Here is a 14,031-nt window from a genome sequence, read left to right on the forward strand (position 1 = left end):
ATTGTTGACTTTGTTCTCAGAGTACAATAATTGGAGATAGCTACACTTTTATCCAAATTCATTATATCAAAGTAAACTATCAGTCAAGCAGTTTGTGTAGATCACTTAGATCACGACTGGACAATGTGCAATCTACCAGAAGTTTTCGTCTCTACTTCCAACCATCTCATCTCAATGGCAAATGATGAGAATTACAATTCATTGACATCTGGAGGACTATGTTTTGTCCTCTATCTAGATTAAAAAATATATTTTAGAGGTGATAAAGACAAGTCCTAGGAGCAAGCATAGTTACAATTATCCTTTAATGCCCATCTTTAAAGAAAGTACATCATTTTTATACTTTCATTTATCTGACAGGTGCATTGATATTTTATACAAACTTTTCCTAGTTTAGTGCCCTCTTGTGTGCCCTATCAAGAGAGCTTTAGAAATGGAAATTTTAGTTCTTCATATCTGAAAATGTATCCTTTTTTATAATTTTGCTCCTCCTCCTTGCTTGCTTTAAGGATTATGTTTTTTAATTTTATTTTATTGTTCTTATAATTTATTGACTTCATTGGTTCAAATTAAGTTGCATGAAATGTTATTCATATAACTTTTGTAGTTCAGTCAATATTGTAATTCACTACTTTAACCTTTAGTTTCAGCTATATCTATCTAAATCTTTCCATCATATTGTCTTCCTTGTTTTGGGGCACTTTTCCCTTATCTTTTGTTATGATGCCACCACTAACTCTCTTTTCTGGCTTAAAAATTGTTTAAGTCTCTAAAATTATGGAATTGAGCAGAACACAGGGGAGACAGATGATAACACATACACTTGGTTAACATAAAAACAAAAAAAAATAGCTTTTATGTAACAACTAAAATGGATTTCAAATATATTCACTTATTTCTATAAGGTATCTATAACACCAGTTCTAATCTACCCTGGCATCAAAAGTAGAAGTAACTGAGTCCATGAGACAGAGTATCCACAATGGAGTTCAGAAATTAAGATGGCAGCCAATCAAAACAAAACAATATTTTCCCAGGCTATGACAGTGGTCTTCTACCAGACCTATTCTCCCACCTATATATCCCAAACCCTTCTTCTCCTCTCAAGTTCCTGCCTCCTGTTGGAATAAAAACATCCTTTGTGTTGCCATGTTTTGATTGGGAGTTCTCCCCCTGCCCCCACATTATCACCTTTCCCAACTATATTCATCCTTTAATATTGCCAGTGAATCAGCTCATGAAGATTTGCTTCATGCAAGAAACAGTTAACTTCATGTTGTAACTAAAATTGTAAAAACATACAGTTTCCTCCATAATATTGTTAGACACAGCTTGAAAGTTCTTGGGGACTCTCAATTATCTGGGCTGGAGCTCTGTGAGACTCAGTAGCTGAGACTATATATTGAGCTAAACCATGTTTTGCCTACAGTTTATTGAATAAACCACATATTGCAGGGTTTGCACAATACATTAAGCTTTACATTTGATTTAATAAATTACAACAGTTGGAAATTGGTAAGATGCTAAGTGAAAAATCATTACAGTTAATGCAACATTTGAACCCTATTTGAGTCTGCACCCTCAAGACTTATGTCTAGAATTATGGTAATGATGGTAGAGGAAATTATTGAAAAAAATTCAAGATCTTTGCCTCAACTTTTTTGTTCCTAAACAACCAGACCAATGGGAGGATGAGTGAGTCCAGTAGGAGTCATACTCTTAGTAACTGTGAGGATGATGTACCACGCACACTTGGAAATGACACCTCGCCACTGCCAACTCACAATGGCCAACTTGCTGTGGGACAATTTGCCATGGGACAATTTGCCATGGGACAATTCAACAATTCAATTTAATTATTTAAAATAATTTTAAAAATATTTCAATTTTTGTCATTCACATTTCATTTTGCTCTTCCTTTTCCATCATTTAATGATTCTATTCCACAATTTCTTTGATATTAGTGTAACTTTTGTCCTGTGGTGAGTTGTCCCATAGTGAGTTAGCCATAGTGAATTGTCCCATGGTGAGTTGGCCATGGCGAGTTGGCTGTGGCAACTTGTCCTAGACCCAATTCCAGACAGCAAAACATCAGCATTTCTATTTAACAGCTGTAGACTAGACTCTCTATTTTATCTTACTTTGCTACTGGGAACAGGAACACATCTTCCCTTTCACCCATAGACATAGCTAGCTAGAAGGATCAGGGCAGTTTGTGAAGCATGTTTTGTTCTTTCTTCCATCTCCATCATTTTAGGGTTTGTTGCATTAAGTTGCTTCCTTACTTTGATCAATGACAGGGCTGGTTTTGACTACCCTTTTTACAGTATTTAGAAAGATATTCGATTTTTTAAAAAAGTGTTTAAGGAATATGTTATTGATATCTATTGCAGAGGCTCAAAAGGTACCCTGACATCAAAGAATATTTGTGGTTTCAATCCTTTGATTGTGTGAAGAAATCAGATAGTTAATTATCGAATGAAAAATCAGTTTAGCCAGATTGTAAGCTGCATCACATTGATGCGACCAAAACCTAAGTAACACAGCTATACTCTAACATTCTCATATGGTATTTTTGGCAGTTACTTTTCCATATCAAAGCAACAATCTGCATGACCTTTAAACACTCATTAATAGATGCATGGAGCATTTCCACAGTAGCAGATCCTTATGATAAACATCTAGCTACAGAAAGCGGTTTTTAAAAATGAAAGTGAATATCTTATGACTTTTAAGATATAGCCTACAAAATAGCTCTTGGTTTTCTCTTTTGTTATTTGGAGATGTGTGTTCACAGCAAATGGTAACATTTTCAAATATTCCAGATAAAGTAATATAGTTTTGCTAGTGTTTTCTGATGTACCATTACTTGATTGACTGGAGCATGGAGTCATCCTTAGCAAGTGAATAAATATAGACCTTGCAGAAGAATAATCCAGTGGCACTAAAAATAGTTTTGCCTTGTGGAGCTTCCCAGGATACAAATAGTATTTGGCACATTTCACTGTAACATTAGCCTCTTTGCAATATAGTTAACCTTTTATAGGTCTTATTTCATTTAGTAAAATAGTTGGGATTTGGGGGAAAAAACATCCATTTGTTTTTGCCAGAGAGCTTTTCTTCTAGCTTTGGTGTTTTTCTAATTTCTACTGCTTAAAAAATGCTGGGCATGTATTGTAGATATGGCTCATTTATAGCGAAATTGTTCTAGTTACTTCAGTTATTTTTCCTCCATTTCATTCTAAGGAATATCCAAGACAGACTTGTATGAATTAACTCGCTGGACAGAGAAAAATAGGTTTCTTTTTTCTCTTCCAGAGTAAAAACATATTGTTCTGATCAGTGAGTTATTTAGATAAATGAATTAAAGATAAAAGTACTGTAAATACCTTGACTTTGGCTTCAGTGAGTGTAATGAAAAATGTAATATTCCACATGTATATAGTCCTTGACTTACAAACACACCCAAAATTTCCATTGCTAAGCAAGGCAGTTGTTAATTTGAGTTGCACCTCATTTTATGACCTTTATTGTCACTGTTGTTAAGCAAATCACTGCAATTTTTAAGTGAATCATATGGTCATTAAGAGAATCTAAGTTCCCACATTGTCTTTGCTTGCTGGAAGCCGCCTGGGAAGGTTACAAGTAATCACATGACCCCAGGATAGTGCAACAGTCATAATTGGCAAATGCTCGAATGTTGATTATGTGTCCATGGGAAATGCTGCAATGCTTATGTGAAAACCAGTCATAAGTCACTTTTTAAAGTTCCGTTGTAACTTGGAATGGACACTAAATGAATGGTTGTAAGTCATATTACCTTTTTATCCTGTGTTCACCTAAACTCTTTGGACATACTACAGCAGCGTTATAAGAGTCTCATTCAATAAGGAGTTCAATTATGCATTTTTATACATATGACAGTCAAATTTAAAGTACTTTTATCATCCAGTTTAGGAATAATATATAACCAAGAACATGTCTGAAAAATATAACTGGACATTTTTTAAAAAAAATAATTCATATAAGCTTACAAATTTGTGGGCATATAGTAAAATTTTACCAGAGCCTGATATGTGGTAAGATAAGAAAAAAAAACATTATACACAGGGGTGGGATTCAAATTTGTTAACAACTGGTTCTGTGGGCATGGCTTAGTCAGTGGGTGTGGTTTGGTGGTCATGTGACTGGGTGGACGTGGCTTGGTGGTCATGCTATTGGCTGGGCGTGGCCAACTCAATTTCACTCACATTGAGGCATGCATCTCCTCACCTGGCCTCTCATGACTGTGGAGATGCTGCAACAGTCGTAAGCGTGAAAAATGGTCATAAGTCACTTTTTTCAGTGCCATTGTAACTTTGAATGGTCACTCCACAAAAGCAAAGTACCAGCAAAGGAGGGGAAAAAAAATCTCCAGAGAAGTTCCTGAGACAGGAAGTTAGTCCTGCCAAAAATGTAATAAGGGTTAACGGAGAGGCAGTTTCTGTAAGCAACACCAGAATGTTTCCTTCCTGCCTTCCTTACAGGATTAGGCCAGTAATTTCTTCTAACAACAGTTTCTCTGAACTGCTTTAGAATGTTAACAGGTTCTAGTGAATAAGTGCGAACTGGTAGAATCCCACCCCTGATTATACATGAAGCTGTTATGCATTAATTTAAATTTTTTATAAAAGAAGACAAAGTCATGGATATCATTGGGCCTTCATTTAACAATTGGGAGCAAAGAACTAAATTCCTTCAGCTAGTTTGTACACTCAAAAGCACATTTAGTTTTGGCAATTGTGAATTTCAAGAATTTTCCCAAAACAATTTATATGGCAGTAGCTACTGCATATTTTACAGATATTTTATGCATGTAGCAGCTTGCCAACCTGAATGCTGGGAGAGGAAGAATGCTGTGGTGTTTTTCATATTGGAAAGAAAAAGGGTTTGGCAGGAATAAAATTGTCCCCTTTTGAAGAAAATTATTTGATAATGAAACAAAACATTTTAACTTACTACATAGCAGATATTTCAGAGGCTAATAACAATAGAAGAAGCTGTTTATTATAACAATGCTAGAATATCTATCTGAAAATGAACAAAACAAATTCACTGTGCACTATTTTTTTCCGGCAAATGATTCGGTGTATGTATCCTCGCTATTTGTCCAATCACTTGCTGGAAAAGTCTGTGATATAGAAAAGTTCAAATATGTTTGAATTACAAGCTTGTCATGTTCTTGATATACCTTTTGTAAGTTATTTGAATAGAGTACTTATAGTAGTGGAGCACAAAAGCTCACTCCAGTTTTTTTCTTCTACTGCCCCCATCCCATTGGTATCCGAGGCACCTTTGAAGGCACTTCCAGGTTGAAAGAATTAGCCACAGTTGCCCAGGGGATGCCCTTGGCTCTGTTTATGTTCCCATCAAGGAGCTTGAGTGAATGCTGGGAACTCACCCTGCCATGCAGCAGCAATGACAATACTACTGGAAAGTAATCTCTAGGGACTGACCAGTTTAGGTCCTCATCTGCTACATCAACATGCCAATCTTATTATCTGCAATGGTATGGAGGATTTGGCATAAAAGGACAATATAAAGTTAAAAATCATGTAATTTGGTGATTACTGCTGCACAATTCTAATTCAACTTTGCCAGTTTGTTCAGGGCAAATAATAAGAGAAAGGAGAACTCTGGGAGGCCAAAGGTACCAGATCTAGAGAACTGACTAGTATCACCAGGGTTATGTTACTTAAGAAGGAACTTTGAGAAATAGAAATAGTCTGTTCTGTTCCATCTGCTCAGTACAGATTTTACCTACTATGACTCTAATAGCATGCCCAGCACTAAAGCTACAAGTAGGTAGTGTCAACTGCAATTTTCCAGAATTTGTGAGTTGTCAGTATGATAAGCAAATTTGATATTTTTCTGTATCATAGAGGGCAACATTATTTTTAGCAAATATCAGGGATATACCAAGTAGATACACCAAAGATGATGTGAATGTGTTTTGTGGATTCCTCTGGCCTAGTTCATTGCAGAACTGTAAATTGTTTGATTCCTTTTTCTCTTCTGGCACCACATCTTATATATTTCAAGAGGGCAGGGATAACTATTTACTATGTTTTATTATATTAGAACAGTTCCTTTAAACATTACCTCATGAAAGACTGCAGCATTAAGAATTCAAAACCACTTTTCTGGAGAGTTCAACTGATTTCTTTGATTTATAGTTTATAGTAGAGACTTCAGAGACAGAAATTCTAGTTGAAAATTGTGACTTATGTTACATAGTATGTATGTATGTATGTATTGAGCCTCTTTTTGTGTACTAATAGTGTACAGCTTGGAACAATGGCTGATAGTTTAAGACATTCTACAACATACACATTTGTGAGACAAAATTTAGGCATCTGAGGCTTGTTTCATGGATTTTGGTAGGATTTGCTAAACATATTCCTTTCCCAACTTGCCATTAGATCTCCTAACATATCAGAGAATGCTATCAAATCTAGCATAGGGTTTCCTATAATAATAATAATAATAAAAAACAACTCTATTGAATAACAATAAACCCTACTGAAAAAGTGATGCTGTAACAGATAACTTGAATGTGTTTTTATGTATTATTAATTTTGTTTTTTTCTTTAAAAATGCTAGAAAATTATGTGATATTAAATATATATAGGGGATTAATTCCACTTTAAAATATTTATTAATTCAGAAAAGAAGGCAACTGCGAAATGACCCTAGATTAACAGTGATAGCTCTATTTAGCCTTATGTTAATTTGAATTTCTTGGCCATTGTTGGTTTGCTTTGTTTAACAGCTTGCATATATGTTTCTATTCAGAAAAAGAAAAAAAAAGAAGCAATAGAAATAAAAGTTAGATGTAATGGCTAAGATCCATAATAGCTGACTCATGGAACTGAGTTATTGCTGTACTGAAAGTTTTATATAGCCTCTGTGTCCAAAATGTACACTTACTGCTTCTTCAGCCTTGACAGTTGACCTTTCAATGTGTGGGCACACACTGCCCCAGGGGCAGCAGCATTGGCAGGGCAGACACGGCAGTATACTATTTAGTAACCCATCTATATTGTCTTTATCTCAGGTAGCAACCCAAGTTGACACTCTCATTGTATTGGGTGAATGTAAATGTCACTATACTTTATATGTGAAGGCCAACCCACAAACAGTCACATTTCCCCCTTCACATGGTGCTCTGGATGCTCCTGGTTTTAATTTGAAAACAGACATCCAAATCCCATTGTTATAATCAATATGATTTTTTCTCTTGTCAATATTTAGGGGCGGTGGTTATTTTTTTTAAAAAAAAACCAAGACAAACCAACTAGTCAGACTGTTGTAATTTGGTCAACCACACGGGTACTATCCATATCCACCATTTCAACACATTCTATTTCCTCCCGATTCTCAGGAGTTTTCTTCTCTTTCCTTTTTTTCTTTGATGGTGGCAGAAAAGTTAGTATCACAGGTAAAATGGCAAAGCAATGAAAGAAGGTGACTAATGCTATCAAAAACAAGCACCTGAACAGTGTACGGGTCAGATTTGAAGGCACAGTTGCGAGAGGAATCAGACCAACAATGTAGCAGAGGTAGCTCTGTAAAATCGCTACCCCGTGCACTTCCAGGGCATTCTTTACCCATTTAGTTCTTGTGAAATCTTTGCCCAGGACAAATGTTGACAAGAGAGGTGCACAGTTGTCAACTGTATAATTAATTCCATAAATTAAACACAACACAGAAATACAGTCCAGCTCAACTTTCCACAGAGTCATAAAACCTATAACTCCAAATTCAACTGAGGCAACGGTGAGTGTGAGCCATACATTGATGAGAGAATCTGCCACTAGGAATGCAGAGAAGAAGAGCAGGAATAAAGCACTAATACAGGAGTTCTGCAAAGGGCCACCCACATAGGAGGCATAACGATCCATGTAGACAAAGGATGGGTTGAAAACAATGAACTTCACTTTAGATTTGAGAGAGAGCTTTCGTAAGGTTTCCAGGAGGTGATAGAGCTCTTTTCGTTTGGTATCCATGGTCTTAGCTACCAAGAACATTCGAGAGGCCACCACTTCAACTTCATTATTGTATTTTTTGGAAAAAATGATATCCTCTGAAAAATGGGCAAATTGGGGAGCTTTCAGAAAGGAGTTCCTCAGCATATTGGTAAAATTCTTTTTAGATAATCCAGTAGATATGTTGAGTTTTCTCAGATAATTCAAATAGCTCTCAAACCAAGATATCCGTACAAACCCCTTAGTATACTCTAGCATGTCATCTTGAACGGTCACGTTCCAATATTCTATTGATTCATAAATATAAAACCCAATGACAGGGCTGTAATTGCTGAAGTACTTCTGCTGAGCAGCAGTGTACTCCATGGTTTGTGTCGCAGTTGCTACAATGTTACTGAGATCTGATTCTTCGCTGACCTGCAAGTAGCCCATTAAGGCAAAGGAAATATAAATAAGGTAAAAGAGAACTACAAAAGGCTTGACATACGTGTTTGTTATCCAGTCACAGTAATAACGCTTGAGGAAATACACCAAAAGGTGGCTTTCGTAACTGTTTGTTTCCTCTGGTTCTGCTGTATCCTCACTAAATTTGGCTGTCAGAAGAAACCTATACCAAGCAGGCTTCTCTTGCAATGCCTCTGGTTTTGGTACCTTTCGGCAGAAGATACTATGCTGGTAGTTGTTTTCTATGTAGCCAGTAAACACAAGGCTGGAACCATAAAAGGAGAGTATATAGAGGTAGTTGAAGAAAATTGCAATACAAGAATTGCAGCAGAAGATCCTGGCTGCTTCAATGTTGGTGAAAGGGCTTGCACCAATTCCAAAAGTCACCAGATACATGGCAGTGGTGAGAGAAAAGGAGAGCATGGAGTCTGCGAACACAGCTGCAGTTCTCTCTTTTACATGTTGGTCTTCTCTAGTTTTCCTCCAAGAGGATAACATTTCAAAAGTTCCATATAATCCGTGCCCTGGAATGAAGAAAAGAGCAACTGTAATGTTATACAATTAGAAAGTCAGGTGACTCCTCCAAATGAGGATATAGCTAATTGTGCATTGCATGACCTGGGTAATTTAGGAAGAAATTGTCTGGTATAAGCAAATGTTCATATACACTGACATGAAAGTTGTTTTTAAAAATGGAACTACAATAATTATTGCTGGTAATAATCTGTGCAAGGAAATTTTTAGCCAAGAAAAATTATGCTAACAAATTATCCAATTAAATTAAATTATGCATTTTTCATGCCATGGCTTTACTTTGTGATGATTTAAGAGTAACCAAAGGTAAAGAAACTTCAGTAATATATTATTGATACTGCAGTTAAACAAAAAACTTAAACATGAAGTCTATGTTATGTAGGATGCAATGAAGATTAATTTAAGCCATGGCACAAATAATTTTTTCTCATTTGTTTTCCTTAATACATATGCTCAGAAAAAGCTTTGTGGATGCTGTCAAAATGTACAGATGGGTGTTTTCACACAATGAAAATGCTTGTTTTTAAAAAGAGCATATTTTGGGATTAATGTTTGAAAATGGATACACCTTCATATGATTTGGATAACTATGATATCTCAATATTTATTTTCAAAAATGGATCAAGGTGCTACATTCTGCATCAGTCACAATGCTGTGTGAAACACAAAGGCAAGAGTTATTTCTAAGTCAGAAAGGTAAGTTAGATTGATTATTCATAGAATTCATAATTCTGTGCAAAATTCTATATGCATGGAACCAAGAGGCTGCCTGGCCTAGACAATAATTGATAGACATGAATGAACTGAAATATTATTATACTTTTTGCCATGAATAAAGCTATGGAAGAAATATACTGTATATTGATCACTATATTTAAACTTTTAAGATATAAAACACTTTAGGTATCTGTTTCACTAGACTATTACATGTATATTATTTTGATTCTATAAGTAACTAATCAATACTAAATCCAATTGATTTTTCTAGGTAAATTCAGTGGGATTAGTGGTGTCATGGCTGACTCGCCACATACCCCTGCTCTCAACCAGAAAAAAGGGAGGGTGGAGGGAAAGGATTGGAATGCAAAGGAGGGCTTGGGAGGGAGTTGAGGAATTCAAGTGAGCCAATGCAGACCGGGAGTCAGAATGGTCCTAACACCCCCCAAAATGGGGAAATTCAAGAGTTGTTCCAAATGTTTCCTAAATAAAATGAATACAATTGATTGGTGGACAATGAAAACTTTAGAACTGGCTTTGCTACCTCTGTGCCTATGTGGAATTATCAGTAAAGTTATACTCTTGGTAAAATAATGTCCAGGAGTTTCTTTTGCTGCATTTACCAACAAGGTGGTTGACAGGTGGTTATGGGAGTCCAGTCTAAATGACTGATTTAACATCATAGCAAAAATTAGAGTTTTACTTCTCTATAAAATTTTGTCTATTAAGGATACCCAATATACAGTTATTTTAACAATGGAAGATATACACATATGTACCACATGTACAGCGCTGGCTCAATGGCTTTGAAATGGAGCTGAGCACCATCCCTTATAGTTGGTTATGTCTGGTGGAGTGAAAAACTAGACAAGGGACTCCTTTACCTACCATATGTACATAACGTCAAATGCTGGGATAATTAAGAAATCCAGGTAGTTCAAATGAGTATAAATATTTATTGCAAGCTTAAGTTCTCTACAAGAATCTGAACTACCAATGGTCAAAGCAAATTGGTGGTAGATAAGAATCAAAGATATTCATGATGGGCTGGACTTAGATCTTTTGTGGGCATGAAGGGACATCATGACTGATGTGTTTGATGTCTCCCTCAGTTTCAGCCTGGTCATTTCCTATACATTACCCTTTTTATGAATTTTTGCAACATATTATGTCATCTTTGTAAATCAGCTTTCAGTGTCCCAATGTCCTCCAAAACTACCACTGTTCTATTTACATAGCAAATTATACAGCACTTTGAAAAAAAAGATACTAAAAGAGGATTGGATAAGCCCCTACTTGTTCTCAGCCATAAAATGATTTTTGCCTCAGAAAAAGTTGGACAGACTTTAATCACCTGACAATTGCTGAGAAATCTGGGTGTTAATGTCAACAGAACTCAAATCTCAGACAAGCAAAGTTAATGGGGAAGCCATATCCACTTAACAACCATGTTACTGATTAAGAACAACTTAACAAGTGATTCATTTAAGAACTGTGGCAAGAAACATCGTAAAATGGGTCAAAATTCATTTGAAAACTGTCTTAGCAATGGAAATTTTGGACTCAATTGTGGTTGTAAGTTGAGGACTACTTGTACTTCTAGATTGTCTTCATTGATACATATCTGTGCATTAGGGGAATTCTGCTGATTATACTGTGACCTACAGATTGTCACAGGGCAAGTGTTTGATCTCCAGTGTTCTCCTCTTTAATATTCACCATCTCTTCACCCACTTTTTTGTACTGAGTCTTGGACCATGTTTATTTAGTTTGAGGGAAAATTTATGATGGATTATGTTAAATGCTTTTTGTTTATATAATTGTATGTAATTGCACTGCTTTCTATTTTGATATTTGATATGCTTTGTTTTCATGCAGTGCAATCCTATAAGTATTTATTTAAATTACTGTTACATTATAATACCATCAAAACCAATCTTTGAAAGCTGAACTTATTCAGAAAATCAGAACATTTCTTTTGGGCTGTTGCACATTTAAACACACATTTCTGCATTTTCTTTGCTTAACCTTCAGAATGTTATCTCTGCAACCAGGATAGCTAAAATTTCCCTCTAAAATGATCAAGAGAGGTTATTGCAGGGATTCTGATCAATACTTCCTGCAAGCCATTTCTCTTGTCCTATCATTGTTATACTTACCATTTTTGCCAAGTTTTTAGTGCTGAACTGATTAATCACAGCCTCCTAATTGGTACAGATAGCCCATTTTAGATGCTTGGGTACATTCCTGTGGTAAACAAGAATCAGTACAGAGGTCCTGCTTTGGTGACATTTATTGCAGTTAAAAGGATAACATTATTCATGCATTCTTTGAAAGGGCAACTGAAAATAAGATTGAGCAGTTACCACAAGTGTTGGGGTTTGTGTGCTACTGTAACAAATTCAACATTAATGCCTGAAGAAAGTGGGATTTGTCGGGTAGGTCTGTTTTCATAGAATTAATCTGGAACCATGGCAAAAGATTACAAATATCTTTCTGGGTTCATGCTGAATGCCCAAGCCTTCCTAGACTGCCATCTGGTGTACACATTGATAAATTAGTTGGCCTCTGATTAATATGTTCAGTTTATTTCTAGAGGGCTTGATTGAGCTAATGAGAATGCAAGTACCGAGCCTGCCAATATTATAAGCCTTTAGGTAAAAATACTTCTAATCAGAATAGCAATGCCATTTTAAAAGATAAGATACTTTAATTCTATCTGCCTTCATGTGCTATTTTAAAAATAAATTAAAAAGCCAATTATGTAAAGATCACCACAAATGTCAAGTTAATTCTTAAATATTGTATCTACAAAGTTTTATAAGTTTACCTGTATTCCTCAACTTACAAACATTTGTTTAGTGACTGTTCTAAACAAATGGTTTTTTTATTATAAATTTTTATTGAATAAAACATTAAAAGGAATGAAGGTAGTATGATTGTCCTGACAAGCCTGTTTGTCATGAATATCTATCATATGTAACATATAATACATATTTACATAACATATACATTTGCACATTTCAACAAATTTCCATATTTCTAGTCTTCTATCCAACCTTGTCTTATTTTATTTCTGAGAATTTCCTTTCCCCCCATTGGTAGAATTTATCCCATACTTTGTAATATTCAGTCTCATCCTTATTTTTTATTTCTAAAGTTAATTTGTCCATTTCAGTGCATATCCATATCTTTTTAATTACTTTGCTTTCATCGGGAATTTCTTTATCTTTCCACTTTTGAGCATAAGCTAAGCTTGCTGCCGTAATCACATGTATTATTAGATATGTCAGTTCCTTATTGGATCTCTCTGTAATGATTCCCAGCAGGAAAAATTCTGGTTTATACTTGACTTTAAGCTCACCGATCTCTTCTAACCATTTTACGCCAAAATTCCTGGGCTTTCTTACATGACCACCATGTGTAGTAATATGATCCATATTCCTGGATGCATTTCCAACAAACAGGTGAAACATTTTGATTCATCTTAGCTAATTTTGTTGGTGGGAGATGCCACCTATAAAATATTTTGTATAAATTTTCTTTATATGATGTAGCTAATGTTATTTTTTTATTTCTCTCCCATAGGGTTTGCTACTTGTCCAAATTGATACCATATGCAATATTTTTCGCCCAAGCCAACATCGTTTTTTACTTGTTCCTTGTCTAATTTATAATTCAATAAAAGTCTATACATTTTCCTTATCAACTTGTCATCGGCTCCCAGTAATATTTCATCTAATTTTGTTTTCTGTCTGCTAATTCCCCTTTCTTTCATAACTTTCTGTATTGTGATTGAACTTCCAAGTAAGCCCACCATTCCAGGTCCACCCCTTGTTCTTTTAATTCCTGCCTTGATTTCAAATGTCCTGCCTCATTTAAAATGTTTTTGTATGTAATAATTTTCCCTCGGCCAAGCAGGTTTGGATATACTAAAGCTTCAAGAGTAGATAACAATATTGGTGCTCCTATATATATTTGTTGTTTTGTTTTATTCCATGTCGATGTCTGCCTGATCAGGGCATAAGCCTTTGAAAATATTGGTTGGCCTCTTGTCTACCTTGCCATAAAAAGGCATGCCATTCTGCCTGTAAATTGTGGCCTTCTAGTGCTAACATCTTTCTATTGTTGAGAGTTATCCAGTCCTTCACCCAAGTAAGCATAGCAGCTTGATGATAAATTTCCCAATCGGGCAAGCCAAACCCCCCTCTTCCTTTAGCATCCTGCAACAATTTTAATTTAATCCTGGGTTTTTTCCCTTGCCATATAAATTTCAATGATAATTTGTTCAAATCACTGAAGAATTTTT

At 35.4% G+C, this 14,031-nt stretch overlaps 1 protein-coding gene and 1 long non-coding RNA gene across 2 annotated transcripts in view; both read right to left on the reverse strand.

Annotated features, from left to right (window-relative positions):
* Nucleotides 1-1,402: 1,402 nt before the first annotated feature.
* Nucleotides 1,403-4,398, reverse strand: LOC148130523 (uncharacterized). Its single transcript, XR_015749845.1, has 2 exons — nucleotides 2,317-4,398; nucleotides 1,403-2,284 (listed from the first exon to the last, which is right to left on the reverse strand). It is a non-coding gene; the product is annotated as an uncharacterized LOC148130523 (long non-coding RNA).
* Nucleotides 4,399-6,093: 1,695 nt separating this feature from the next.
* PTCHD1 (patched domain containing 1) overlaps nucleotides 6,094-14,031 on the reverse strand; it is an 83,057-nt gene continuing 75,119 nt past the window's right edge. Inside the window, exon 3 of the mRNA XM_026674884.2 lies at nucleotides 6,094-8,995. Within this exon, the coding sequence (XP_026530669.2) occupies nucleotides 7,341-8,995 (1,655 nt within the window). The 3' untranslated portion in view covers nucleotides 6,094-7,340. The remainder of the gene's footprint in view (nucleotides 8,996-14,031) is intronic.

This window comes from Notechis scutatus, chromosome 5 (assembly GCF_049901735.1).
Source record: "Notechis scutatus isolate UNSWTSFEM ecotype Mainland chromosome 5, rNotScu1.2, whole genome shotgun sequence".
Taxonomy (NCBI): domain Eukaryota; kingdom Metazoa; phylum Chordata; class Lepidosauria; order Squamata; family Elapidae; genus Notechis; species Notechis scutatus.